Raw genomic sequence first — 25057 nt, 5'->3', positions numbered from 1 at the left:
CTTCCCTCAAAGCGTGAAGTTTGAGTTATCAAACAGAAATAGCTGTTCCAGATGGCTGGGTGGCAACAAGCCCTGAGGACCAGCTTTGGGGCTGCCAGCTTTGTGCCACGACTCGGTGCTTAGTGCCCTTAAAACACAAGAGAAGGATCCAGATTTGGCTGAGCAGGAGCAGAGCAGGTGGAGATGTTTGGCTGTCAGCAGATCGCCCCGGCAGCTGGTGGCACACATCCAAAGGCAGCTGCTTATCTGCAGGAAGGGGCTGTTGCTGGGGCGGGTTGGACTGACACAAAAAGCAGCTCCTGTGGCTGGAGCAGCTCTAGGGAGGATTTTATCTGGGGCAGGAGTTGAGCAAGGGAGTGAGGACAGGGGAGTCTGAGGGTGCAAAGAGATCTGCTGTGTTTTGGAGCGACGGGTTTGTTTTGTTCTCACATCCAAGTTCGTGTGAAAATAACTCTGCTGTGTGGCCAGGCTGGAAGTCTGCCTGCACTCCCCACAGCTGCTCTGGCCTTGGGAAGGAAAAAAAAATAATAATCACACAGCAAGGGCTGAGCAGCTCCAAGCATCTGTCTCCCTTCAATCCTTTCGGCACACTCCTGATGCCTGCTTGCCGTTCCGTGTCTCGCCCTGCCCAAGGGAATGGCTCTGGGGAGCTAAGGAGAGCAGGTCTGTGGATTTGGAGAGGTCCTTCTCCAACCTGCTGCCTCCAATGGGAAAGATATTGAGGAGTTGAAGAGAGAAAGGTCTTTGGGGAAAGAGGGTGGGAGGAGTATGGTAGAAGTTAGATCTTTCTAAATGCCATTGTGCCTGCTCTGGCATGCTTTAGGGGATGATGTTGGGAGTGAGGTGGTGGTTGGTCACTTCTCCCAAGAAACAAGTGACAGGATGAGAGGATGTGGCCTCAAAGTTGCCCCAGGGGAGGTTTAGGCTGGTTAGGCCACACCTTGAGTACTGTGTCCAGTTCTGGGCAGCTCAGTATAAGAAGGACATCGAGACACTTGAACATGTCCAGAGAAGGGCAACGAGGCTGGGGAGACGCCTTGAGCACAGCCCTGTGAGGAGAGGCTGAGGGAGCTGGGGTTGCTTAGCCTGGAGAGGAGGAGGCTCAGGGGAGACCTTATTGCTCTCTACAACTACCTGAAGGGAGGTTGTAGCTAGCAGGGTGTTGGTCTCTTCTTCCAGGCAACCAGCACCAGAACAAGGGGACACAGTCTCAAGCTGTGCCAGGAGAAGTTTAGGCTGGAGGTGAGGAGAAAGTTCTACACTGAGAGAGTTGTTAGCCATTGGAATGTGCTGCCCAGGGAGGTGGTGGAGTCACCATCCCTGGAAGTGTTCAAGAGGGGATTGGATGTGGCACTTGGTGCCATGGTTTAGTAGTCATGAGGTTTTGGGTGACAGGTTGGACTTGATGATCTTTGATTGTATGATTCTGTTATTGATTCTAGGAGTATGGTAGGAGCTAGATCCTTCTAAATGCCATTGTGACTGCTCTGGCATGCTTTAGGGGGTGATGTTGATAGTGAAGTGGTGGTTGACCACTTCTCCTAAGAGGCAAGTGACAGGATGAGAGGATGTGGCCTCAAAGTTGCACCAGGGGAGGTTTAGGTTGGACAGGAACAATTTCTTCCTCTTGAGGGTTGTCAAGGCCTGGCCCATGTTGCCCAAAGCAGTGGTGGAGTCCCCATGCCTGGAGGGGTTTCCAGGCTGTGTAGATGTGGTGCTGAGGGCTGTGGTCTAGTGGTGTCCTGGCAGTGCTGGGTTAATGGTTGGACTGGATGATCTTCAAGGTCTCTTCCAACCAAAATGATTTGGTGATTCCATGATGCAATTCTATGCTGTAGGAGAGATCTCTGCACAGGACCATGATGTTCTTTGTGCCTGCCACCCATCCATCCAGGCAAATTGTGTTCCTCTTCTGCTTTTCCTGATGCTGAGGAGATCTTGCAGGCTCACAAGGTACCCAGAGAGCTTCCACCATGTCCCATTTGCCTCACCCTGCTGAGGACCATCTCCAGGCTGGGAGGGCAGCATGGAGTCCCTTCCACTGGGTGGGATGGTGCCTTTGTTGGACGTGTCCTTCTCTATTAAGAACAACAACATGATGGTGGTGGTGATATTTTTTCTTTAGGAGCTGATTGTTCTGAAGCAGTGGAGTGAGAGATGCTGGGGGGAGGGAGGTGACACCGGCGCAGCGAAGTAGAAAGTAATGAAATAGAGCCCGAGCGAGCAGGACGGAGGGGACGGGGGCAGGGTGACAGCATGAAGGAGATTCACTTGTTCACCTTCAATCAATCCCTGCCTTCCCTGGCTGCCCTGTGTGCAGCTGAGCGTGTGCAGGCAGGGAGGGGAGAGGCAGCGCTCCTTGTCAGGAGCTGTTAGCAAATACATTTGTCAACAGCGGGGCAGGGACCGGAGCGAAGGCAGCGAGGTGGCCGTCACCATGCCCTGTGGTGATTTATTGATGGCTTTGGATCAGCCCTGTCTTGGGAAGAGCTGTACTGAGCAGGAGGAGTGGTGAGGTGTGGAAGGAGTAGGCTCACTTGCAGTGCTGAGTCTGCTCCTGTACTTGGCACTGGTGAGGCCATACCTTGAGGACTGGTTTTGGGGCCCTCACACCAAGAAGGACATGGAGGTGATGGAGTGGGCCCAGGGAAGGGCAAGGAAGTTGGTGAAGGGTCTGCAGAATAGGTCTTCTGAGGAGCTGCTGAGGGAACTGAGGTTGTTGAGTCTGGGTAAATGGAGACTGAGGGGAACCACCTGGCTCTCCACGACTCCATGAAAGGTGGTTGGATGCAGATGGGGGTCAGTCTCTTCTCCTTGTAACTAGTGACAGGGCAAGAGGAAATGGCCTCTGGTTGCTCCAGGGGAGGTTTAGGTTGGATATTAGGAACAGAAGTGGTCGATCATTGGACCAGGGTGCCTGGGAGGTGGTGGAGTCACCATCCCTGGAGGTGTTCAAAGAATGTGTAGCCATAACACTTCTCCCCTCAGCCTCCTTTTCTCCAGGCTGAACAACCCCAGCCCCCTCAGCTGCTCCTTACAAGACTTGTGCCCTAGACCCTTCACCAGCTTCACTGGCCCTTCTCTGGACCCACTCCAGCACCTCATGTCCTTCTTGGAAGTGAGGGGCCCCAGAGGTCCCCTTGTTCTACACTTGGTGGTGTAGTTTTATACGTGCATGTCCCTTTCTTGTCTAGGTCTGGAAGAGGCTCCTACGCTCTGAAGCTCCCCGTATCAGTGTCTTCATGGCAGTGCCCACCATCTATGCCAAGCTGATAGAGTATTATGACAAGAATTTCTCTCAACCCCAAGCCCAGGCTTTTGTGCATGCCTTTTGCCAGGAGAACATCAGGTAGGTGACCAAAGTCCCTCTGAGCAGGGGCTGCTGGCGGCTGGCTGGCCCCATGGTGGGTCTGCTGAGGTTTCCTTTTCAGCATCCCCTCCTTGCAGTGCTGGTTGTCATGCTTTAGTGTCTCTTTGACAAGAATCAAGGTGACATTATTTTAATTAAGAGCCACCCTTGCATGGTAAAGCCAGAAGGGGTCTGTGTGCTCATTGTACCTCACCTTGCATAACTCAAGACTGAGGGCTTTCTCTTGCAGTGCTGTGCAGCAGGATCTCTTTTAGAAGGCTGTCCCATCTTAGCTTAAAACCTGTTACCAGAGAGTCTTCTACCTGTGAGGAACATCTTTGGTAGCAGTTCAAAGGTTTGGGGTCTTGTGGCTTAAGGCTTTCTGTAGGAGAAGGCTTTTTGTAACCCTGGCTTAGACTGCGTGGAGCAAAAGTGATCTTGGAGACTTTTCTTACATGGGGTTTCCCTGTGCAGGTTAATGGTGTCAGGCTCTGCAGCTCTGCCTGTGCCTGTCCTTGAGAAGTGGAAGAGCATCACTGGGCACACTTTGCTGGAGAGGTATGGGATGACTGAGATTGGAATGGCGCTTTCTAACCCTTTGCATGGAGTCCGTGTCCCAGGTAGGAGTCTCCAGAGGGTGCCCACTGTTTGGAGGCAGTTGGCTGTGAGGTGCTGATCTGCTGAAGGGTAGGAAGCTCTACAGAGGGCTCTGGCCAGGCTGGATTGATGGGCTAAGGCCAGTCCTCTGAGGTTCAACAAGACCAAGCACTGTGTCCTGCACTTGGATTGCAACAACTCCATGAATGCTCCAGGCTTGGGGAGAGGGCTGGAAACTGCCCAGTGAAAAGGACCTGGGGGTGCTGGTTGACAGTGCCTGAAGATGAGCCAGTGTGTGCTCAGGTGGCCAAGGAGGCAAACAGCATCACGGCTTGGATCAGACATAGTGTGGCCAGCAGGACCAGAGCAGGGATTGTCCTTCTGTACTCAGCAGTGGTGAGGCCACACCTCAAATACTGGGTTCAGTTTTGGGTCTCTTACTCCAAGAAGGACACTGAGGTGCTGGAGTGGCTCCAGAGAAGTTGTGAAGTGTCTAGAGAACAGGTCCTGTGAGGAGCAGCTGTGGAAACTGGGGTTGTTGAGCCTGGAGAAAAGGAGGCTGAGGGGTGACATTGTGGCTCTCCACAACTCCCTGAAAGAACATTGGAACTGGGTTGGAGTCAGGCTCTTCTCCCAAGGAACAAGCCATAGGACAAGAGGAAGTGGCCTCAAGTTGCAGCAGGGGAGGTTTAGACCGGCCATGAGGAACGATTTCTTGCTCTTGAGGGTGGCCAAGTCCTGGCCCAGGTTGCCCAGGGCAGTGGTGGAGTCCCCATCCCTGGAAGGGTTTCAAAGCCATGGAGATGTGGTGCTGAGGGCCATGGTTTAGTGGTGACCTGGCAGTGCTGGGTTAAGGGTTGAACTCCATGATCTCACAAAGGTCTCTTCCATCCAAAACAATTCTCTGATCCTGTGAACAGGCAGGGCAGCGTGGAGAGGAGCTGGCTGCTCTCCTTGGGTGTCCCATCAGCTGGTACATGGTGTCAGAACCTGGAGAGCCCTGGTGCTGATGCTCTTCAGGCAGGTGATTGGTTTCCTGGCAACTTCCAGCCCAGAGCCTCCTCAGTGCCTAGAGCAAGCTCTGCTCCAACTCCAAGGAAGGGAGGGAGACCTTCACTGCCTGGTCAGACAGAGGGGTCTGGATGGTTCTCCTGCTACCCAGACTTGAGCTGAACTCAATGATCATAAAGGTCTTGTCCAAGCAAAACAATTCTCTGGGTCCTCTCATCACAGACAATTTACATCTCATCACCATCTGGCATGGCTGAGGAGCAGGCTATGGTAGGAAGAGTGATGCTGGTAGAGGAATTGGTCTTGGGAATTCAGGAGGGGACACAGAATCACAGAATCATTTTGATTGGAAAAGACCTTCAAGATCATTGAGTCCAACCACTACCTAACTCTTCCAGGTCCAGTAAACCACATCCCTCCATGCATCATGGGTGCAGAGGGAATGGCAGGTGGCTTTCCCTGGGATCACTGGCCATGGTGGATAGGCACTGCAGAGCTCACAGTGGTGCATGCAGGGTTGATTCTGTCTCAGGAGGCTGATGCTTTGTGCTGTCCAAAGTCTTAGTTCAAGCACTGTGGTGGGGCTGCACCTTCAGCCCCTGCTCTGTGGAGTTGTATTTGTGGGTGGAGCTGACACAGGGGTCTCCACACAGCAGTTCTTGTCCAACTGATCAGTGATGATGGCTGAAAATAGGATGTCTGCTCACTCTTATTTTAGTGCAGATTTCTTGACTCTTCAGGAATTAGAAGCTGTCACACCTCGTTGTGTGTTCTGGTCCTGTTCTCTCCTTGTCTCCCCTCACTTCTCTTAGCCATGCTTTGCAACACTCCTCAATTTTTAGGTTACTTTATGTAACCTAGAAATAAATTGATCCTGAGGCATTAAAAATATCAGGTGCCCCCCCCCTCTTTGGTTGAGAACGTGGCCATCTGTCAGCCAAGCAGCCCAGCCCACCACTGTGCCACCTTCTCCTCCCCATGTGCAGTCTGTGCAGGCATGGCACCATATGAAGGGTCTTGGGGGGACCCATGTTACCTTGGGGGGCTGTCATAAGCGTTGTGGCATCCCATGGGATGGAGAAGTCATCATCCTGCAGGGACCACACAGGGAGGGGAGAAGGTGCAGCTCCCCCACACTGTCTCCACAGCCTGAAAACAGCTCAGGATCAGCTCAAAACACAACCTTGAATTTACTTTTGCAGAGTAAATGTCATTCCCCCCCCCCCCCCCCCGCTCCTCTCTTCCTCCAAAAGTCCCATCCCTGAAGGCAGGAGAGGGAACCAGACAGGGAAACAAGACCCCCACCTCCACAAGCTCAAGCTGTGCCTGAGCCCCATGCCTCAAGGTGAGGGTGCAGACATGATTTGAATGTCCCCACAGCCTGGTTGTATTTGCTTCTCATTTATCTTCAGTGAGGGAAATGAGTGGAGGCTGTAGGAATTTCGCAGGAGATGAAAGGAGAAGGGAAACAAGACTGAAACAGCATGGCTGAGACAGATGTTTGCCCCCAGAAGGGCAACTCCTACTGCAGAGCTGATGGCCATGCTCCTGAGCAGAGCTGAGGGTGCTGGGATCTGCAGGGGTGCTGGGGACATCTATAGCTACGAGCAGAGGGGGTGAAGATAAGGCTTGGCTGACCATCATCACTCCAGCCACCATCCCGGGGCCCTCTGCAGCCCAGGTTGGGAGAGATCTCCCAAAGGTGTGGATCAGCCAGAGCCCCAGCAGAAAGAAGGCTGTAATTGAATAGGCTTGATTAATTCATTGCAGGAAGTGTCAGTGGGGAAGCAGATGGGGGAAGCTGAGGCATAATTTACTGGAGCTGTGAAAAAGCTTTTGATATAGTACCCCATTAGAGACTGGGATGTAAGGTCACCAGTGAACAGCCAGTGTGAGAGAGTCACCTGAGAGTCAGAAGCAATGATGGGCTGGGAACAGAAGCTGAGAAGGAGGAGAAGTATCCAGAGAGCAGACCTCAGGTGGCAGTGGTGTTACAGGGATGGCTGCCAGGCAGTGGTGACCACAGACCTGCACACTGCCCAAAGTGATTCATGTGGGAAAAGGAGTGACACAAGTGGGACTTCACCCATGGGTATGTCCAGGGATCCTCATCCTGGCCAGAGGGTCTCTCCTGGAGTGGAAGCAGCACATGTCCTGCTCTGTCACTTCACTGCTCTTAGTGGTGCCCAGTGACAGGACAAAGGACACAAACTGGAACCCAGAAGGTTCCATCTGAACAAGAGGAGGAAGTTATTTGCCTTGAGAGTGCTGGAGCCCCACAGCAGGCTGCCCAGAGAGGTTTTGAAGTCTTCTCTGGAGAAATTCTAAAGCCACCTGGACATTGTGATCCTGGGCAACCTGCTGTGGGTGACCCTGCTTTAGCAGGGAGGTTGGACTGGATCATCTGGGATTCTGGAATTGTGATTGTGGAGCCTCTGAGGAAAGGTCTTGGGGCTTCCAACTGCTTGAGCTGGCTGGGGAGGGCTCAAGTCCTGGGCTTCTGCCCCTGTCACCATGGCTGGCTGTGGATGCGTGGCACCACTCTCCACCCACAGCAGAGGTCTGAAGGGGCAGGGGCATGGGGAGAAGGTGGGAGGACAACTTCGATTTCCAGAAGAAGAAAAGAGAAAAGATTGGAAAGATAAATGTTTGCTTGTAGATGGTTAAACCCCTGCTTAAAATGCCTCTGTTTTCAGCAGCTCTCCTTCTAATCCCCCCGGTGCTGTTCCTGTGAAGGGAGATGAATAATTCATGGCTGGAGAATGCCTCACTGGGCCTAATCACCACTTTAATTGGAGGTTTAGATCAGAGGCAGCTAATAGCTCCTACTGCGGGGACTCCGTGTCTTGTTGACAGTGAGATCGTTGAGTGCCTTATCGTTGGCCTGTTTCAATCCTCCCAGGACACCACCGCACATAACAGCGCCGAGGTCCCCTGATACCGAAAGGACACAGACCGCAGGGCCAATTAAATTTATCTGGGAAGAGCTGACAACTTTCTTAAACAGAGGAGAAACGGTGCAGGAATAATGGTGTCACTTCTCCCTGCTGGCAGCGGGGCTGGTGCCTGCGGAGCTGACACCGCGGGCGGAGCTGACACCGAGGGCCTCCTGCCAGCGCTTCCCAGCGTCCGGGAGGCTGCGAATTGGAGCCAGCCGGGACGGGGGGAGAGGGGAAAGGGGCAAGGATTGCTCCCCACTTCCACACCCCGCTCCCCCTCGGGTTTGTGGCTGGGGACAAAAGGGAGGCAGGGCTGAGTGCTGACCCGCGTCTGATCGTCCCCGATTGTGATCCCCCTGCCGGTGCTGCTCCTTCGGGAACAGGCTCAGCCTTCTGCTGACCTGTTGGAGTCGGCGCGGTGTGTGTCTTGACAGGGTGGATGGGCTTGAGGAGCTCGAGTCATTGTTTTTGCATGAATTTTATTAATGCTGTCAGGTTCCTGTAGCTCCAATCAATGTCAGCAGCATTTGCAGCCCTTGCAGATGTTGATTTCCGAGTTTGTCAGTTTTCCTAAAGAGCAGAAAGCCTTTTCCAGGCTGAATGTAAGGAAGCAGCTCCCCAGGAGGGACCTACTTTACATGTTGCTTTTGCCTTAGCCAAGTAGGAAATAAATTGGTGGGTCTGAAACACTGCATGGGGGACACGTTGCCTTCTTTGTGCCTTCAGAGCGTTTGACAGTGCTGTGCTGCTCTTTGGTATTTCAGTCTCAAAGACTGTAGGCATTAACCATCAAGTCCTGCTGCCCACCAGCCCGTTAGATTTTCCACACTGAGGTCAGTGGCTTGCAGAGAGGGAAGCAGCATCTTCCAGGGAGGCAGCCATCTGATCTTGGTTTGAAGGCTTCCAGTCTGTGAGAGCCCGTGGCAGCTCTTTGCACTGGTTACTGCTCCCTCCACGAGCTTTGCAAGCCTGACTTGGCAGTGGCTGTTTAAAACAAATGCCTCATGGCATTTTCTGGTGAATTCTCCTCCTGGCCCACACCCAGTAGAGCAAGACCCAGGGTGTTGATTGACAGCCAGCTGAAGATGAGCCAGTGTGTGTTCAGGTGGCCAAGAAGGCCACAAAACATCCTGGCCTGTAGCAGGAATGGTGTGACGAGCAGGACCAGGGCAGGGATCATCCCCCTGTACCCAGCACTGGTGAGGCCACACCTTGAGCACTGGGTTCAGTTTTGGGCCCTCACTCCAAGAAGTACATTGAGTTGCTGAAGTGAGTCCAGAGAAGGGCAGTGAAGGGTGTGAAGAGCAGGTCAAGTGAGGAACAGCTGAGGGATCTGGGGTCGTTCAGCCCGGAGGAGGCTGAGGAGAGACCTGGCTTGCTACAACTGCCTGAAAGGAGGTTGGAGTCTGGTTGGAGTCAGTCTCTTCTCCTAAGGAACAAGCCATAGGACAAGAGGAAAGGGCCTCAAGTTGCCCCTGGGGAGGTTTAGGTTGGACATCAGAAGAAAATTCCTCACTGAGAGGGTTCTCAAACACTGGAACAGGCTGCCCAGGGAGGTGGTTGAATCTCCTTTCCTGGAGGTGTTGAAAAGGTGCAGAGATGTGGTGCTGAGGGTCAAGGTTTAGCCCCAGACTTGGCAGAGATAGATCATGGTTGGACTCAATGATCTTAGAGGTTTTTTTCCATCAGAAACAATTGCATGATTCTATGCTTCTGTGCTTCTCCCTCCTTCCCTCGCTGCAAGTTCTCTCTTTGACTCCTGGCAGTCTCTGGCCATGAGGTGAGAGCCACCCAAGCCATGCTTGTGCTCAGAGAAGGACCTGTGTTGACTGACCTGACCGCAGCAGGCAATTTCAAGCAGCTCAGACACACACCAGAGATCTGCCACGTCGCTTTCTGTTTATTTCTTGCCAGCTTTGCTAATTGTTGGGGTAGTTTCACTGCAATAAAAATCTCACTCCCTCATAGCCCATCTGCTCGGAGCTGATCCTGCAGGGATGCCATAAATCTGGGCTACCACGACATATCTATTGCCATGGCAACTGACCAGTGTAGCAAACAAAACCATGATGTCACAGATAGCAGGTCTCCAGGGCTTGAAGAGGAGAATGAGACCAGGATAGGCAAAATGCCACTTGAACCCAAATGCCTGAAGTACAGATGACAAGGGGAAGAGAGCGCTGGAGCTCCAGGTCCTGCCCACCCTGCCCTGGGAGCTTTCCAAGCGTTGAGCAGATCCTAGCAGAGCTGGATAGCATCACCAACTGCTCTTCCCTTAAAATACAGGAAGATTGAAGCTCAGACCTGTCCAGCCCTCCTGGGCCACAGGTTGCTGTGTGCTGATGGCCTTCTCCCTGCTCACAGGAGATGACAGTTATGGGTGTCATCTTGTAGCAAGGGCAGGCTCATGCTGTTGAGGTGCAGAACAGGACCTGCTGTGCCAGGAGATGCCCACAACTCCTGGTTGCTGCTTGAACATGGAGGTCCCCCCATCAAACAGAGGTTGCAGGAGTAAAGCCACCCTTTCCTCTGTGCTTTCAGATGCTCACCCAGAAAAGCAGGCACAAAAGCAGGGGGTGAGAATGCTACAGGCTGCAGAGGGGGGAGCTCTGGGCCACAGAACAATCGTGGAACTTAATTGCAGTTGTTCATGGTGCTGTGTCAGATTCCCTGGCTTTGAAAATGGAAACCTGTGGAAGAACAGCGTGGGTTTGATCTCTGCTCTTCTCCTGTGATGTTTTAGATACAGCATGTTGATGTCTCATAAACCTGAGCTAATCCCTGGCAGTTCTCACACTGTTAAGCCTTCACCTCCTCTGTCAGGTCCAGCTACGGAGAGCAGCGAGCCCCTGCCGTAATCATCCTGCTCTTTCTTTTCCTGCCTTTGTGGAGGTTTCCTGGTGCCTTTTCTTCTTCTTTCTTTCCTTTTTAAAGACAGCTTCATTACTGAGCTACGAAGCTGTGCTGATGCCTTCAAAGATCGGCCAAGAGAGACTGCTGAGGGCTGGAGACACATTTGTTTCCCTCAGCGTTTGCGGTGCTGCCTGCTCAGCCCACAGCGGCGTCTTGCACCACGGCGACATTTGCAGGCAGACACACGACGTGATCGAAGCCTTCCTGAAGGGTAACCCCCTGCTAGGAAGTTCTTTAGTGCCAGCACAGGCTGCAGATGCTGTTGATAGACGAGCAGCTGCTCTTTTGCATCCTTGATTTGGCTGTTTCCCAGAGGCCATCCACTGCTTCAATCTTGTTTTCCTTCCCAGGTGCCGTGGGCAGCCCACTGCCAGGGGTGGAAGTGCGCATCGCCAGCGAGACCTTGAAGGACGGTCATCGTTCCTACACCATCCATGCTCAGGGAGATGAAAACCACACAGAGGTAGTGCTCAGCCGTCTTCTTGTCTGCTTCATGTTGGCTCATGCCCTTCTCATCCAAAGGAGGGCAGTGAAGCTGGTGGAAGGCCTAGAGCACAAGTCTTGTGAGGAGCAGCTGAGGGAACTGGGGTTGCTCAGCTTGGAGAAAAGGAGCCTGAGGGGAGACCTTCTGGCTCTTTGCAACTCCCTGAAAGGAGATTGGAGGCAGCTGGGGGTCACTCTCTTCTCCCAAGGAACAAAGGAAATGGCCTCAAATTGCCCCAGGAGAGGTTTAGTTTGGACATGAGGAACAGTTTCTTCCTCTTGAGGGTTGTCAAGGCCTGGCCAAAGCTTCCCACACTGGTGGTGGAGTCCTGATCCTTGGAGGGGTTTCAGGGCTGTGTGGATATGGTGCTGAGGGGCATTGTTGTGACTTGCTCCAGAGGAAGCTAGGGGGAATGGAATGTAGCTGGAGGTGGGGAGATTCAGGCTGGAGGTGAGGAGGAAGTTCTTCCCCATGAGAGTGGTGAAGCCCTGGAATGGGTTGTCCAGGGAGGTGGTTGAGGCCCCGTTCCTGAAGGTGTTTAAGCCCAGGCTGGATGAGGCTCTGGCCAGCCTGATCTAGTGTGGGGTGTCCCTGCCCATGGCAGGGGGGTTGGAACTAGCTGATCCTTGTGGTCCCTTCCAACCCTGACTGATACTATGATAAGAGTTCCAGTGCTGGAAGCTGGAGAAGCCAGCAGGACCAGGAGCAGCCCTGTGTGTGTGGTGATGAGGCTGCAGCAGGTTCTGCATTCTATGTTCTGGTGCCATAACAGAACATTGGATCCCACCCCAGATGTGAAGAACAAGCCCAGGGGAGGGCTGAGAGGAACCACTATGGGCAGGGATTGTGGCTTTTATGAACAGAAGGGTTTGCTGCTCTTTGCTTTGTGTCACTGCTGCAGTGTGACCGAGCACTGAGCAGAGCAGGAGACCTGGAGTGGCTGCAGGCAGCCACATCGCATTTTCATCCCTCTCCTGGGTGAGTGTTGGGTTTCTTGGTCTTTTTCCCTCTGCCTGGAGTTAGCCCTTGGCCTTTATTTCTTTGCCTTGTGTGGAAGTGAGACATGACATACAATGTGTCCATTTCAGTAATGATCCTCCAAAGCTTTTCTCACCCCGAGGGATCCCCAGGCGCTTTACAAATGAGGTCTCAGGCACAAGAACCCCCGAAGTGCAGCTACTTCCAAGATGAAATGTAGACATTGTTCCTCTGAATTATGAGAGGGGAAGACCACCTAATGTTTCTTTTCTGCCCGGTACTCCTTCCCCTTCCTTCTGGTTGCACTGAGAAAACCTCTCCCTGGTGCTGGAAGCCCACTGCCTCCCCCCTCCCCGAGCTTCAGTGAGCTGAGACTCACATAACTTCTCTTTACCCTGCCTTCAGGCTGCTTGAGTTTATATTTGGGGCAGAGGAATCACTTTTTTATCCCACTCATTTCTCACACATACCCATCAGCTCCCAGCAGGGGTGGCTGAGGTCCATGTAATGCCTCATGGTGCTCCCAGGAGGTCCCACCAGTGCTGGTGTTGGCCCCATGCCCCTTGCTGATGCTTGGTTTTCCGTCAGGCTCTCCCCTGGGGGATTTTTTGAATGTTCTGGTGAATTCTCAAGACATCAGCCAGGGAGGCTGTGGGGAGGTGGTAAAGCTTTCCTCTGGGTATTGGCCAATGGTTTGGTCCCTCTCTGAAAGGGAGGTTGACCCCTGTCTGTCACCATCTCACCCACCTTGCCCCATATCGCAGCTGAACTGGGACTTTCTTCAGGCTGGAGGGAGAGAAATGGTCCTGTCTGCTGTGTTGGCTGGCTGAATACCTTCAGGACAGCCACAGTATGTCCAGGAGCAGGACAGAGCTGGCTGCCTCTGTCCCTAGAACTGTCAGAAGAGCTGTGGTGAGGTGGGAAAAACAGTCCCCGCTCTCAGACGGACGTGTGGAGGTGCCAGAAGGTTGGGTTTAATACAGCCCAGGTACAGAGTGTGACTTTCCAGGCTGGTGGGCAGGTGGCAGCCGTGGTGACACAGCTCTTCTCCCAGCACCAGTGTCATTTAACTGCTTCACACCTGTGGTCACAGGAAGAAAGCCTCACCTGCTGCCTGCTCCTGCCCCGAGATGCTGCTGCTGGCACACGGCACACCTCCTGCTCGCTTAATAATTTATGGCAGGAGAGAGCACAGCAGTGGCATTTATTTAAACCAAGGAGGATCTGACAGTCTGAGTGCTCCTCACACTTCACCACTCAAGGAGAGGTCTGCTTTGGTGAAAATCAGCTCCTCCACAGCAGAGGGGCTGTCCCCCGGGTGAGAATCATAGAGTGGTTTGGGTTGGAATGGGCTTTTAGAGGTCATCCAGTTCAGCCCCCCTGCAGTCAGCAGGGACATCTGCAACTAGAGCAGGTTGCTCAGAGCCACAAACAGCCTGACCTGCTGTTTGTTCCAGGGATGGGGCATCTCCCACCTCTCTGGGTCTGCCTGGGCCAGGGTCTGCCCACTCTGCCTCACAGATCCTCATGAAACAGGCTGCCCAGGGAGGTGGTGGAGTCCCCATCCTTGGAGGTGTTAAAAAAATATGGCACTCTGGGACATGGCTTAGTGGTTGTGGTGGTGGTGGTGGGTTGATGGCTGGGCTTAATGATCTTTGAGGTCTTTTCCAACCTTCATGATTCTGTGAAACTGCCAAGCCAGAGCTGGTCCTGGTTGTGACAGGGGGCGTGGGACCATGCCGTGGGGCAGCCTTAGGGTATCTGTGCCTGGCAGCACAGAGGGCTAAAATCTGCCTAAATCTAGTGGGATGCTGAGCACCCACATAGGAGCTGGGCACCCAGCCATCTCTTCTCAGCAGCCTCTCAGCTCCTGGAGCAGGTGATCCTGGTGCCAGGGGTTAGGCACATTGTCAGGGCAATCTGTGAGGCGTTCACACCTCGCCTCTGCCGAGCAGAACAAAACCTGCTGCCTGGGAGGGGAAGAGCTGCTGCCTCTGCCAGGGAAAGGCTTTGCTGTGCTGTACCCAGCCTCACGAGGTCACCACCTTACCTGCTTCTGTTGGGATGAAGCCCTGCCTCCTGCTTCTTCTTCATAACAGAAGACAACAGCCTTTCTCCAAGCTGTTTCTTCCCCACTAACACTGTCTCTCCTGTTAGCTCCTGGGGCATTGCCAGTGCAGCCTTTCATATCAGGGAATCATAGAATGCTGTAGGGGTTGGGAGAGACCTCTGGAGATCATCTAGTCCAGCTCCCCTGCTAAAGCAGGTCACCCACAGCAGCTTGCCCAAGATCAGCTTGTCCAGGTGGGTTTGGAATCTCTCCAGAGAAGCAGACTCCACAACCTCTCTGGGCAGTCTGCTCCCAGGCTTGAGCACCCTCACACCAAAGAAGTTTCTCCTTCTGTTCAGATGGAACCTCCCTTGACCTGCTGGCCACACTCTTCATGCACCCCAGGAGGCCACTGCCCTTCTTGGCCACAAAGGCACATTGCTGCCTCATGGGCAACTTGTTGTCCACCAGCAGTCCCAGCTCCTCCTCCACAGAGCTGCTTTCCATCATCACTCTTTGGACATATGTATGTGTCCTGCTGCAGTGAGAGGCAGAGAGGAGCAGGGCAGCGTGGGGGTGGTGGCAGGGGAAGGTGTGTGGTGCTGGGAGCCGGGAGGTGGAGAGCAGGTTTCTGCTTTGCCATCCCGTAATTGCTTGGGCTTGCAGCAGGGGATTGCTGTAATGTGCAAAGCTGGTTTCTGGCACACCCTAAAGATCAATAATCTACTTAGCTGGAAGTTTGCTGGATCTTTGTTCTTCCCTTCCTCTTCTCCCATCCCTCAACTGGGTTCCTCTCACAGACCGGCTCCAGCCCTCCTGATCTCCTCGCAGCTCTTCTGAGCCTCATGCTCCATTGCATCCAGTTTGGTCAGGTTTTCTTGATGCTTCTTGTGCCAGTTCCTTGCTAATTCTTGCTGCAGCCTGGGGCTGTGAGCTCGTTCCTGAGCAGACATGGAGCCACTTGTGCTCAGGCTGTTGGCTGTGCCTGGCACTGCTCCCTTGTCCTGGTCACTGCCCAGGCTTGACTTGACATTTGCCTGTGGGTGATCAGCAGAAGGATGAATTACAGAACCATGGAATTGTTTTGGTTAGAAGAGACTTCTAAGATCACCAAGTCCAACCATTAACCCAGCACTGCCAGGTCACCACTAAACCAGGTCCCTCAGCACCACATCTACACAGCTTCCAATCCCCTCCAGGAATGGGAACTCCACCACTGTCCTGGGCCAGGCCTTGACCAACCCTCCTCTTTTGGGGAAAGAAATTGTTCCTCATGTCCAGACTAAACCTCCCCTGGTGCAACTTGAGGCCATTTCCTCTTGTTCTATGGCTTGTTCCTTGGGAGAAGAGACCAACCCCCACCTGGCTCCAGCCTCCTTTCAGGGACTTGTAGAGAGCCAGGTCTCCCCTCAGCCTCCTTCCCTCCAGGCTGAACGCCCCCAGTTCCCTCAGCTGCTCCTCACAAGACTTACTCTCCAGACCCTTCCCCAGCTTTGTTGCCCTTCTCTAGTCCCACTCCAACACCTCAGTGTCCAGGGGACAATCCCTGCCCTGGTCCTGCTGGTCGTGTTATTCCTGATCCAAACCAGGATGTTGGGGCACATCTGGTTCATTTTCAGACTGCACCATCACTGCCAACACCAAAACAATGTGCTCCAGCCTGGTATAGTCACTGCAGGGTCTGTTCTCAGCTGAGACTGCTCTGTGGGACAGGGCCATTCACAGTGGGGCATGGTTGGCAGGGAGTGGCACTTTCTGCACCCTGTCACAGTGTCCCCCACCTTCTCCCTGCACAGGCATTTGGTCCCCTGGGGGGATGCTTTCCTTGGGCAGCTCAGTGAAGTGCTTCTCCTTAATGGGCTGCCTGGGGAGGTGGTGGAGTCTCCATCATTGGAGGTGTTCAGGAGGAGACTTGATGGGGTGCTTGGTGCCATGGGTTAGTTGTTTAGGTGGGTTGGATTGGATTGGTTGATGGGTTGGACGCAATGATCTTGAAGGTCTCTTCCAACCTGCTTTATTCTATTCCTTTGAGAGAGGAACAGAGGTATGGGGGTGAATGTCAGGGGACAGCAGCAGGTTTGAGCCACCCCAGTTATTGCTCCTGCTCACCTCCAAAGGGCTCCTGAAGTTTTCACCCACCTTCAGCTGCCTCTTGAGTCCCTCTGGCTATACAGGCAGGCTCAGTCTTCCTTACCCACACTCCCAGATGCTTTTTCTCCTGTTCTTTTCCCCCCTTATCCTTCTGGCATGCTGGGGTGGGGATGGGAGGTGATCTCCCTCTCCCTATGCCTGTCTCCAGCACCCAGGAAAGGGTTACAAGCTCTCCAGCACCCAAGGTTTGGCTGGGCTTTGTTCAGTGAGATGCATATTTCATAACTGCTCAGCTTCCCAGCTGGCAGAGGCCTGGAAACCCTGCAAGCTGTTGGGCATTGTCTCTCTTCTGCTTTATTTGTTGGTTGGGTGGTAGGGGTTGGGGGGTTTTGGGGGTTGTCAATTTTGTTGGATTTTTTTCCCCTTGTTGTTTTTGGGTTTTTTTTCTCCCTTTCCAAATTGCTAACTGATAGAAAAGCCAAACACACACACACACACACACACCCAGATCCCCCTAATCTGGGGGCTGTAGGGAGAGAAACACTTTCCCAGCTGGATCTAAGGCAAAGGTTCTAGCCGGGGTCTTTATGGTGAGCAATTTGCTGGTGTTGCAGGAGCTGGCAGCAGGAGGACGCTGCTGCAGCAGCCCTGGGTTGTTCTCCCCCTCCCCTTCCCCCTCCCCACCCCCCCAAAGCTGTCATTATCTGCTTGTTTATCCATATGCAAGCTGTCAGCCTGGACGGGAACCGGCTCGGCTCTGACCGTCCCTTCCCAAAGCCACCAGCATCTTCTCCTGCCATGCCCCCTCCCTCTGCCTCTGCCATCTGCTAGCAGCTTGCTGCTGGTTGGCAGCACCTCAGCAGGGCTGCGGGCACTGAGGGCAGCTGGCAACCCTCACCCCTCCTTATGGCTGCAGGTCTTGGCTGCTGATGCCCATGTGGAGGGCAGGGGTGGCTCCTCCCCGCTCACATTCATTCCAGGTCTCCAGAGAGCCAGCAGGGAGCTGCTTGCTCACCACTAAGCTGCCAGGCTTGTTTTGGAGGCTTCTTCCATGGTCTGGAAAACCCTGTGGCAGAATGAGAGGGGGGTGGACTTGGGTGCTTGGCACACACCTCTGAAGGCTATGAGTGGGGGTGGGTGCTGTGGACTTGGGTGCTTGGCACACACCTCTCAAGGCTATGAGTGGGGGTGGGTGCTGTGGACTTGGGTGCTTGGCACACACCTCTGAAGGCTATGAGTGGGGGTGGGTGCTGTGGACTTGGGTGCTTGGCACACACCTCTCAAGGCTATGAGTGGGGGTGGGTGCTGTGGACTTGGGTGCTTGGCACACACCTCTGAAGGCTATGAATGGGGAGGGTGCTGTGGACTTGGTGCTTGGCACACACCTCTGAAGGATATGAGTGGGGGTGGGTGCTGTGGACTTGGGTGCTTGGCACACACTTCTGAGGGCTGTGAGTGGGGGTGGGTGCTGTGGACTTGGGTGCTTGGCACACACCTCTGAAGGCTATGAGTGGGGGTGGGTTCTGTGGACTTGGTGCTTGGCATCTCTCAGGGCCAGCTCCTGCATGGAGATAGTGTTGCACGTGCCCTTCTGGCGTGGTGTCTTCTCATCTCATCCACCCAGGTATTGTCAAACAGCTGATCTGAGTGTACCTGGTTCTTCTGCCTGGAGCTCCTGAGGCTAGAGATAAGCATGTGCCAGCTGTGACTGGCATTCCTGAAATGGGACAGGTATGGACATGCTGGTGGGGATGTCTCTGCCTGGCCCAGGGAGTCCTGACTCTGGTTTGTTCCTTTCTTGTCCTGATCAGACCTCAGTCCAAACCACTTTGGTCTTTGTCCTCAGTGCTCCTACACTTCCAGAATCTTTCTTCTCCCAGTGGTACAATTATTAGTCTGTTTTCTTGTCCCTGCTGCATCCCATCCTCATGTCCTGGTACCTCCTGAAAGTCTCTTGATGGTGATCCATGCCTGCAGCATCCCAGTTTCATCTCCCATCAGCAGCTTGCTGCTGTTGGTGCAGGACATGCCATATGTTGCTGAAGCCTCATAGGGTGCCTTCATCAGGACAAGAAGTCACTGATTTGAGTGTCTCTTGGGACTTAGGGTGAAATTCAGATTGAGCTGTGGAGAGCTTCAGGCTGTCTGGCTACCACTGCTTTGAACTCCCCCTTCTGCTGGTAGGTTTTGTTCCCTCTCACATCTTGTCCACATTTCCATGCTCTCGCCCTTCAGTAGGCACGTCCTTGGCAAGCACCATAAGGAATACATTGTTGAAGGCAGCCTGGGTTAGATCTTCTGCTCTGGAACAGGTTTTGGCACAATCCACCTTTGGTAAACTCCCACATTTTCCATCTGCCTCTGCTTCATCCAGAAACTCCTTCCAGAGCCCTTGCAGCGTTGGACACTGCAGTTGTGTGCATTCCAGCGCCGATTTGTTTCGCCACGTTCCTCCTATCTCCTCAGTATCCTCTTTTGTGTCCTGCCCCAGCAGTTCAAGTTCCTCCACTTCATTGCCCAGGCTGCTTTCAGTACTGTATAAACATTTTAGCTGCTTCTCATTGATCACATCCTTCTTCAGCTCAGTCAGTAGCTGCATTCTCAGATGTATTTTTATCTCCTTCCTTCTTTCTGTCTGTCCTCTGATGATTTCTTTTTCTATTTGTGGCCATAGCTATGTTTTATTTCTTCCTGGTGGTAGAAGTGGAGGCAGAAATTACATTAGCATCATGTCCCCTTGTTTCTCAGCTGAAAACTTCTTATCACAGGAGCAACCTTGATCCTGCAAGCCTTATTTCCTTGCACATTCAAAGTGGATCCATCTCTCAAGTGTTTCCTTCGAGCTAACCTTTGTCATATCACCCTCAAGATCTCTACTGAGCTTTTTATTGCTGTTCAATGCTTTTATTCCTCCTCCTCTTAGCAGAGGGAAAACTTAAGATATGTGTCCTTGCTCCCCATCACCAGGCTGGCAGCCTTGGTTCTCCCTGCATGAGGGACAAGGAGTGAGTGGATTCCTTTCTGGTCCCATCATGGAATCATTTTGGTTGGAAGAGACCTTTTAAGATCATAAAGTCCAACCATTAATTCAGCACTGCCAAATCACCACTAAACCATGGCTGGTTTGGGTCTTCAGCTCTCTCTGTATCCTTGCCTGGGTCAGGAGAGCCTGAGGGACTGAGGTGTTCATGTTTGTGTTGGGAGGAATGGAATGAAAGCAGATCTCCTGCCTGCACAGTTGGTGGTGTTGTTTCTACTTGTTTTTTGCAGCTCCACACCCTAGTCCTTCTCAGCTGTGGATTCAGCCCACCTCCTTACAACTTGTCTCCTCCTGTTGGACCTCCATCTGCTCTTGGAGGCTGTTTGCTGCTGTAGCATATATTGGAGTTGTTTGCTGAAGAGCTCTGGATGTGGTGGGAAGATACTGAAGCCTAGAGACTAGAAGAAGGGACAGTCTCTGCCCCAGAGCACTTCCAGCCAAAGGGAAGTGACACTGGCCAAGGCAGGACAGCTTAGCACAAGGAAGCAATTAGAGGTTGTGGTCTGTAGTCATAGCACATCCCAGCCTCCCTGACCTCAGCTTTTAAGTGAGGCTTGTGACAAAAGACCCAAAGGTGGGCCATAATTGAGTCCTTGCCTGCTCCTCTCCCTGCCCCCAAGCACAAAATGGGCACAGGGGCACGTCAGGAGCCTTGCCCTAATGCAGCTTGCTGAGGGAGCAGGAAGATGTGCTGACATCTCACCTCCCTGATTAGCTGCAATGAAAAGGGATGAGAAGAGCAGCGTGGAGAGCTGGTGGCATTCCAGGAATAGCCTCCCACATCTAATTTATGGTGTTAATATAGATCAAGAAGTTTTGAATCCATGGAACAACTGCTGGGAGAAGTGACCTTTCCCAACCCCGGGTTGTTTGCTGTGCTTCTTTTGGGATCATCTGGAGTTAATCAGGCTGGGACCTCTCCAAAAATCAGTCTTGCCTAAAAATATCCAGAGTCACTTGTTTTTGGTGGAGCAGCATTTGCTGTTAAGTAGAGGGTTGGGTGTTTGGAGTGTTCCAGCTCTGCTGTGCATCAGCCTTGCTTTTCAATTCATAACCCTCCCAAATGAAAAGCAAATGGGTTCTGATATTCCAGGCCCTTGGAGCAAGACCAGCTTGGAAATGTGGCCTTGTAGACTGCACTCTGGGCTTGGGGGTTTTGGGTTGGGTTTAGGTTTTGGTTTTCTTTCTTCTTTCTCTGTCTGTGCTGTGTCCCCAAGGAGCCTTTTTCCAGCAGGAAGAAATTTGTCCCGTGTCTGGTTTGCCTCCTGCTAGCCTGCTGCGGGATGCTGCAGGACACAGAGCTCAGAGGAGCCATAAAAGCCTTTCCAAAAGCACACACCTGAGTGGGAATTCTTAATTAGGAATGTGCATGAGAGTTCAGAATGCCTGGGAATGTGGCAGTGCTCCAGTGAGCCTCACACCTCTAGGCCGTCCATTCAGACATGGCCCAAGAAGGTGGTGATGAAGGGGCACTGTTAAGCCTCCTTTTAGGGGGCAGGTGTGCATGTCCTCACCTCTGTCCTTGCCCACCACACCAATCCTGAATGCAGTGTGATTCCCTAGTCTGGAAACGGACATTGAGGTGATGGAGCAGGTCCAGAGAAGGGCAAGGAACCTGGTGAAGGGTGTAGAGCACAAGTCTTGTGAGGAGCAGCTGAGGGGAACTGGAATTGGTCAGCCTGGAGAAATGGAGGCTGAGGGGAGACCTTCAGGCTCTCTACCACTCCCTGCAAGGAGGTTGGAGCCAGGTGAGGGTCAGTCTCTTCTTCCAAGGAACAAGCAATAGGACGAGAGGCAACAACCTCAAGTTGCACCAGGGGAGGTTTGGGTTAGACATAAGGAACAACATCTTCCCCTTGAGGGTTGTCACGGCCTGGCTCAGGTTCCCCAAGGCAGTGGTGGAGTCCCCATCCCTGGAAAGATTTCAAAACCTTGCAGATGTGGTGCTGAGGGACCTGTTTTTGTGGTGATCTGGCAGTGCTGGGTTAATGGTTGGACTCAAAGATCTTCAAGGTCTTTTCCAAGCAAAGCAATTCTGTGGTTATATGAGACACAGCAGCCATGCTGCTGCTACCACCAAAACCCTGCTTCCAGAGCAGATTAGCAGCCAGCTAGCCTGGAGTCCTTGGGATTTCAGCAGGGATCAGATGCAAGAGGCTGTGGGAGAGAGTAAGGCCTTGAACCTTGGTGTTTAATCTAGGCTGCTTGGAAGCAGAAGCTGCTGGTGCTGGGGTGGTTGCTATCCCCTCTGCAAGGCCGGGGAGCAGTGCCAGTGACACTTGGAGTTCAGCAAGCAAAATCCTATTAAGATAACGTCACGGCCTCTCTGCTGTACTGTTTGCAAGCCAGCCATAACATCATTAAATTACACAACAGGGAGGTGCCCGCTGCCAAGGAGCTCTGCTCCAGATAAGAGGGGGGTTGAGCTGCTGCCAAACCCGGAGTTGATATGACAGGGAATTTGGAGCCGCTTCAAGGTTTGATTTCCACGAGCCGTCGTGGCCTGCAGGTAAACGCTGTGCAGGATTGCTCCCTGGGGCAGCTCTTGCTGCTCTCTGAGCTGGCTTGGCCTGATGGGGCACAGTACCCAGCACTGCTTGCTGGCACCGTGCAGTGCCTGCACAGGGCAGCTGGGCAGGATGGGGGACAAAGGTGTTTGGAGTAGCCACGTTTACACCTGGTCTTGCATTCGGCGTCAGCAAGCAGGAGATGACTTCTAGGAGGTTGTGTAGGTGAAGCTCAGGCAGCTGTTGGAGGGGGTTTGCCAAATGAATTCCTGGGGGAGACTAGATGATCTCCAGAGGTGCCTTCCAAGCCCCACCATGTTGAGGTTCTGGGATTCTGTGACTGCTCTTTGCCACTCTCTAGGATTGATTTCCTGTGTACTTTTCCCTGGGTGACTCCAGGTCTGGAGGAACAGGAAGGGGGTTGGAGAGGGTTTGCCAAATGAATTCCTGGGGGAGACTGGACAATCTCCAGAGGTGCCTTCCAAGCCCCACCATGTTGAGGGTCTGGGATTCTATGACTGCTCTTTGCCACTCTCTGGGATTGATTTCCTGTGCACTTTTCCCTAGGTGACTCCAGGTCTGGACGAACAGGAAGGGGGTTGGAGAGGGTTTGCCAAATGAATTCCTGGGGGAGACTGGACAATCTCCAGAGGTGCCTTCCAAGCCCCACCATGCTGAGGGTCTGGGATTCTATGACTGCTCTTTGCCACTCTCTGGGATTGATTTCCTGTGTGCTTGTCCCTAGGTGACTCCAGGTCTGGAGGAACAGGAAGGGGAGCTGCTCGTGAAGGGCCCCTCTGTCTTCCGCGAGTACTGGAACAGACCCAAAGAGACCGCAGATGCCTTCACACCTGATGGCTGGTTCAAAACAGGTACCAGGATGGCTTCCCCACAGTGTCTGGCAGGGGTCAGCACAGGGAGAGGGGAACAGCAGCTCCAGTTTGGCCCCCAGTGTTTCCTAGCTACGTGGGGAAGAATTGGAGATGGGAGGTTGCAACCTGGATGGAGATGTGCTTGTGCACACCAGGCTCAGGGATGGTCTCTGCATGCCTTGGACATGATTGGTCAGCCAAGCAATTGAGTATATTTGGGGGTGTAAACATAATACACTGGTGCTTAGTGGTTTGGGGGGGACATAAACATTGCCAAAGGGTGGAATTTAACTTAAAAAAACCCCATGAGCAGCTCACTGGAAACCTCCACTGAGCTGCTCTGGATCGATCCTGCCTCACCTCCTGCATGGTGTCTGTGGAATAGTTTGCTCTCCTGGTTGTGAGTGAGTGTTTAAGGACAAGGTCTGTAGGGTCAAAACCATGGAGCATGAGCAGTGCAGCTGTGTGGGGTGAGCTGGGGCCATGGATTTGGGCATTGGTGTCATGAGGGAGTGTTTCAAGTTTTGCTTTTCCCTTTTGAGGCAGGGATATGTCTTTGAAACATAAAATGCGCCAGGGATGAGAACACCTCTGGTGTATGCTTCTTTCAAATCAAATTTAAACCCTGCTCTGGGTGGCCCTGCTTTAGCAGGGGCTTTGGACTAAATGATCCCCACCAGTCTGCTTCCAATCCCTACCGTGCTGGGATGCAGGGGTTCTGTGAAATGTCACCAGAAGGTAATACCCTGATAATAGTAAAGCCCATTGCAGATGGCTCCTGTGATAGCAGAAACCATCAGGGCTGTTCCTGTCTGAAGCTTCTGTGCTGGGATGAGAAGTTCTCAGAGGAGAACTCTTGCAGCTAATCCTGCCCATCAGGTGGGACAACAGATTCAGGAGGGTACCACACTGAAGGCCTTCATGTGACAAGCCATGAATAAGTAATGTGCTTCAGATCTTCAGATTACACCTTCTGCTCTGCATGATCAGAGACCTCTTTGGTTAGAGGTTCCTGTCCCCTGGTGCTGTTCTGTAATTCAGATTAAAAACCAAACCATCAGTGGGATGAGCTGGCAGGCTTTGGCCCATGCTGTCTGTTGGCATCTTGGTGTGCCAACCTTCCTACCACCCCTGCTGAGTTGGGCAGTGGGGTAGGTACAGACAGCATGTTTGCCTGCACTGAGCCCCTCCACTGATTCACTTTGTGAGTGCAAAAGGGCAGAGTGGCTCATTTCTGCCTGATAACGTGTGCAACAGCTCTGGTTTGCACAGAATCCCCAAATCCCAGCGTGGTGGGAACTGGTAGGAAGCTCTGGAGATCATGTAGTCAACCCCCCCCTCCTAAAGCAGGATCACCCACAGCAGGTTGCCCAGGATCACAACATCCAGGTGGGTTTGGAATCTCTGCAGAGAGGGAGACTCCACAGCCTCTCTGGGCAGCCTGCTCCAGGGCTCCAGCAGCCTCCAAGTGATGTCTCCCTTTCCCCTGTGTGCCTGTGTGTCAGCAGTGCCAGGGAGTCAGCAGCCAGACTGGGTTTCTGATGCCTTTTGTGTAATCTTATTTATTTCCTGCTCCAGAAGAAGCTGTGATTTATGATTATTGTTATCCCAGGGCTGCCAGTGGTATCCCCACGGATCCCCATCCCAGCCTGGGACTGGAGCATCATCAGGCGATGCCGGGTGGGGTTGGGGCCGGGCGGGGAGGAGGGGTGGGGGAGGCAGGGAGGGAGGGAGGGAGGAAGGACACAATCAGCTTTAAACATTTTTTTAGTCAACACTCCTGATGAATATTTCAGCTGCAAAAGGAATAGCATGCATTAATTATTGCAAAGAGATGTCTTTAGGAGAAAATGATTCTGAAATTCAGTTTAATTTCATTGTAATGCGCTGCAAACAGGAAGGGAGTATGTGTGTTTAATTGGCTCTCGGGGGTAAGGCCGGGAAGATGGCATGCCTTTGTCACAGGCCATTAGTGATACAGACTGCATAATGAGAGAGTACAATCAGCTCACAGCTGCCGGCTCCTACGGGGAGAGAATGATATTAAATAGAAATCAGGATAAATTAGAGTTAACCCTTTCGCCAGCTCGGCGCAGCTCCGAGCCGCGGAGGGGAGGCGGCGAGAGGCTGGGGGAAAAGGGGTGCCGAGCTGACCCTGCTGGCAGCCAGGCCCCGGCCAAGCTGCTTCCCCGGCGCTGCTGCGAGGTTTGTAGGGAGTCACGGAGC

General features: G+C 53.0%; 1 protein-coding gene across 3 annotated transcripts in view; it reads left to right on the top strand.

Annotated features, from left to right (window-relative positions):
- The window catches only part of ACSF3 (acyl-CoA synthetase family member 3), a 76714-nt gene that overhangs the window by 19048 nt on the left and 32609 nt on the right, over window positions 1-25057 (top strand). For all 3 annotated transcript variants that reach the window (XM_068150763.1, XM_068150764.1, XM_068150762.1), the window contains exons 4-7: window positions 3195-3349; window positions 3824-3969; window positions 11160-11272; window positions 22705-22831. In XM_068150763.1, coding sequence (XP_068006864.1) covers window positions 3195-3349; window positions 3824-3969; window positions 11160-11272; window positions 22705-22831 — 541 coding nt within the window. The remainder of the gene's footprint in view (window positions 1-3194; window positions 3350-3823; window positions 3970-11159; window positions 11273-22704; window positions 22832-25057) is intronic.

Source organism: Melanerpes formicivorus, unplaced genomic scaffold (genome assembly GCF_026170545.1).
Source record: "Melanerpes formicivorus ecotype bairdi unplaced genomic scaffold, bMelFor1.0.p_v2 SCAF_20, whole genome shotgun sequence".
Taxonomy (NCBI): domain Eukaryota; kingdom Metazoa; phylum Chordata; class Aves; order Piciformes; family Picidae; genus Melanerpes; species Melanerpes formicivorus.
This window is presented reverse-complemented; position numbering and strand designations above follow the sequence as displayed.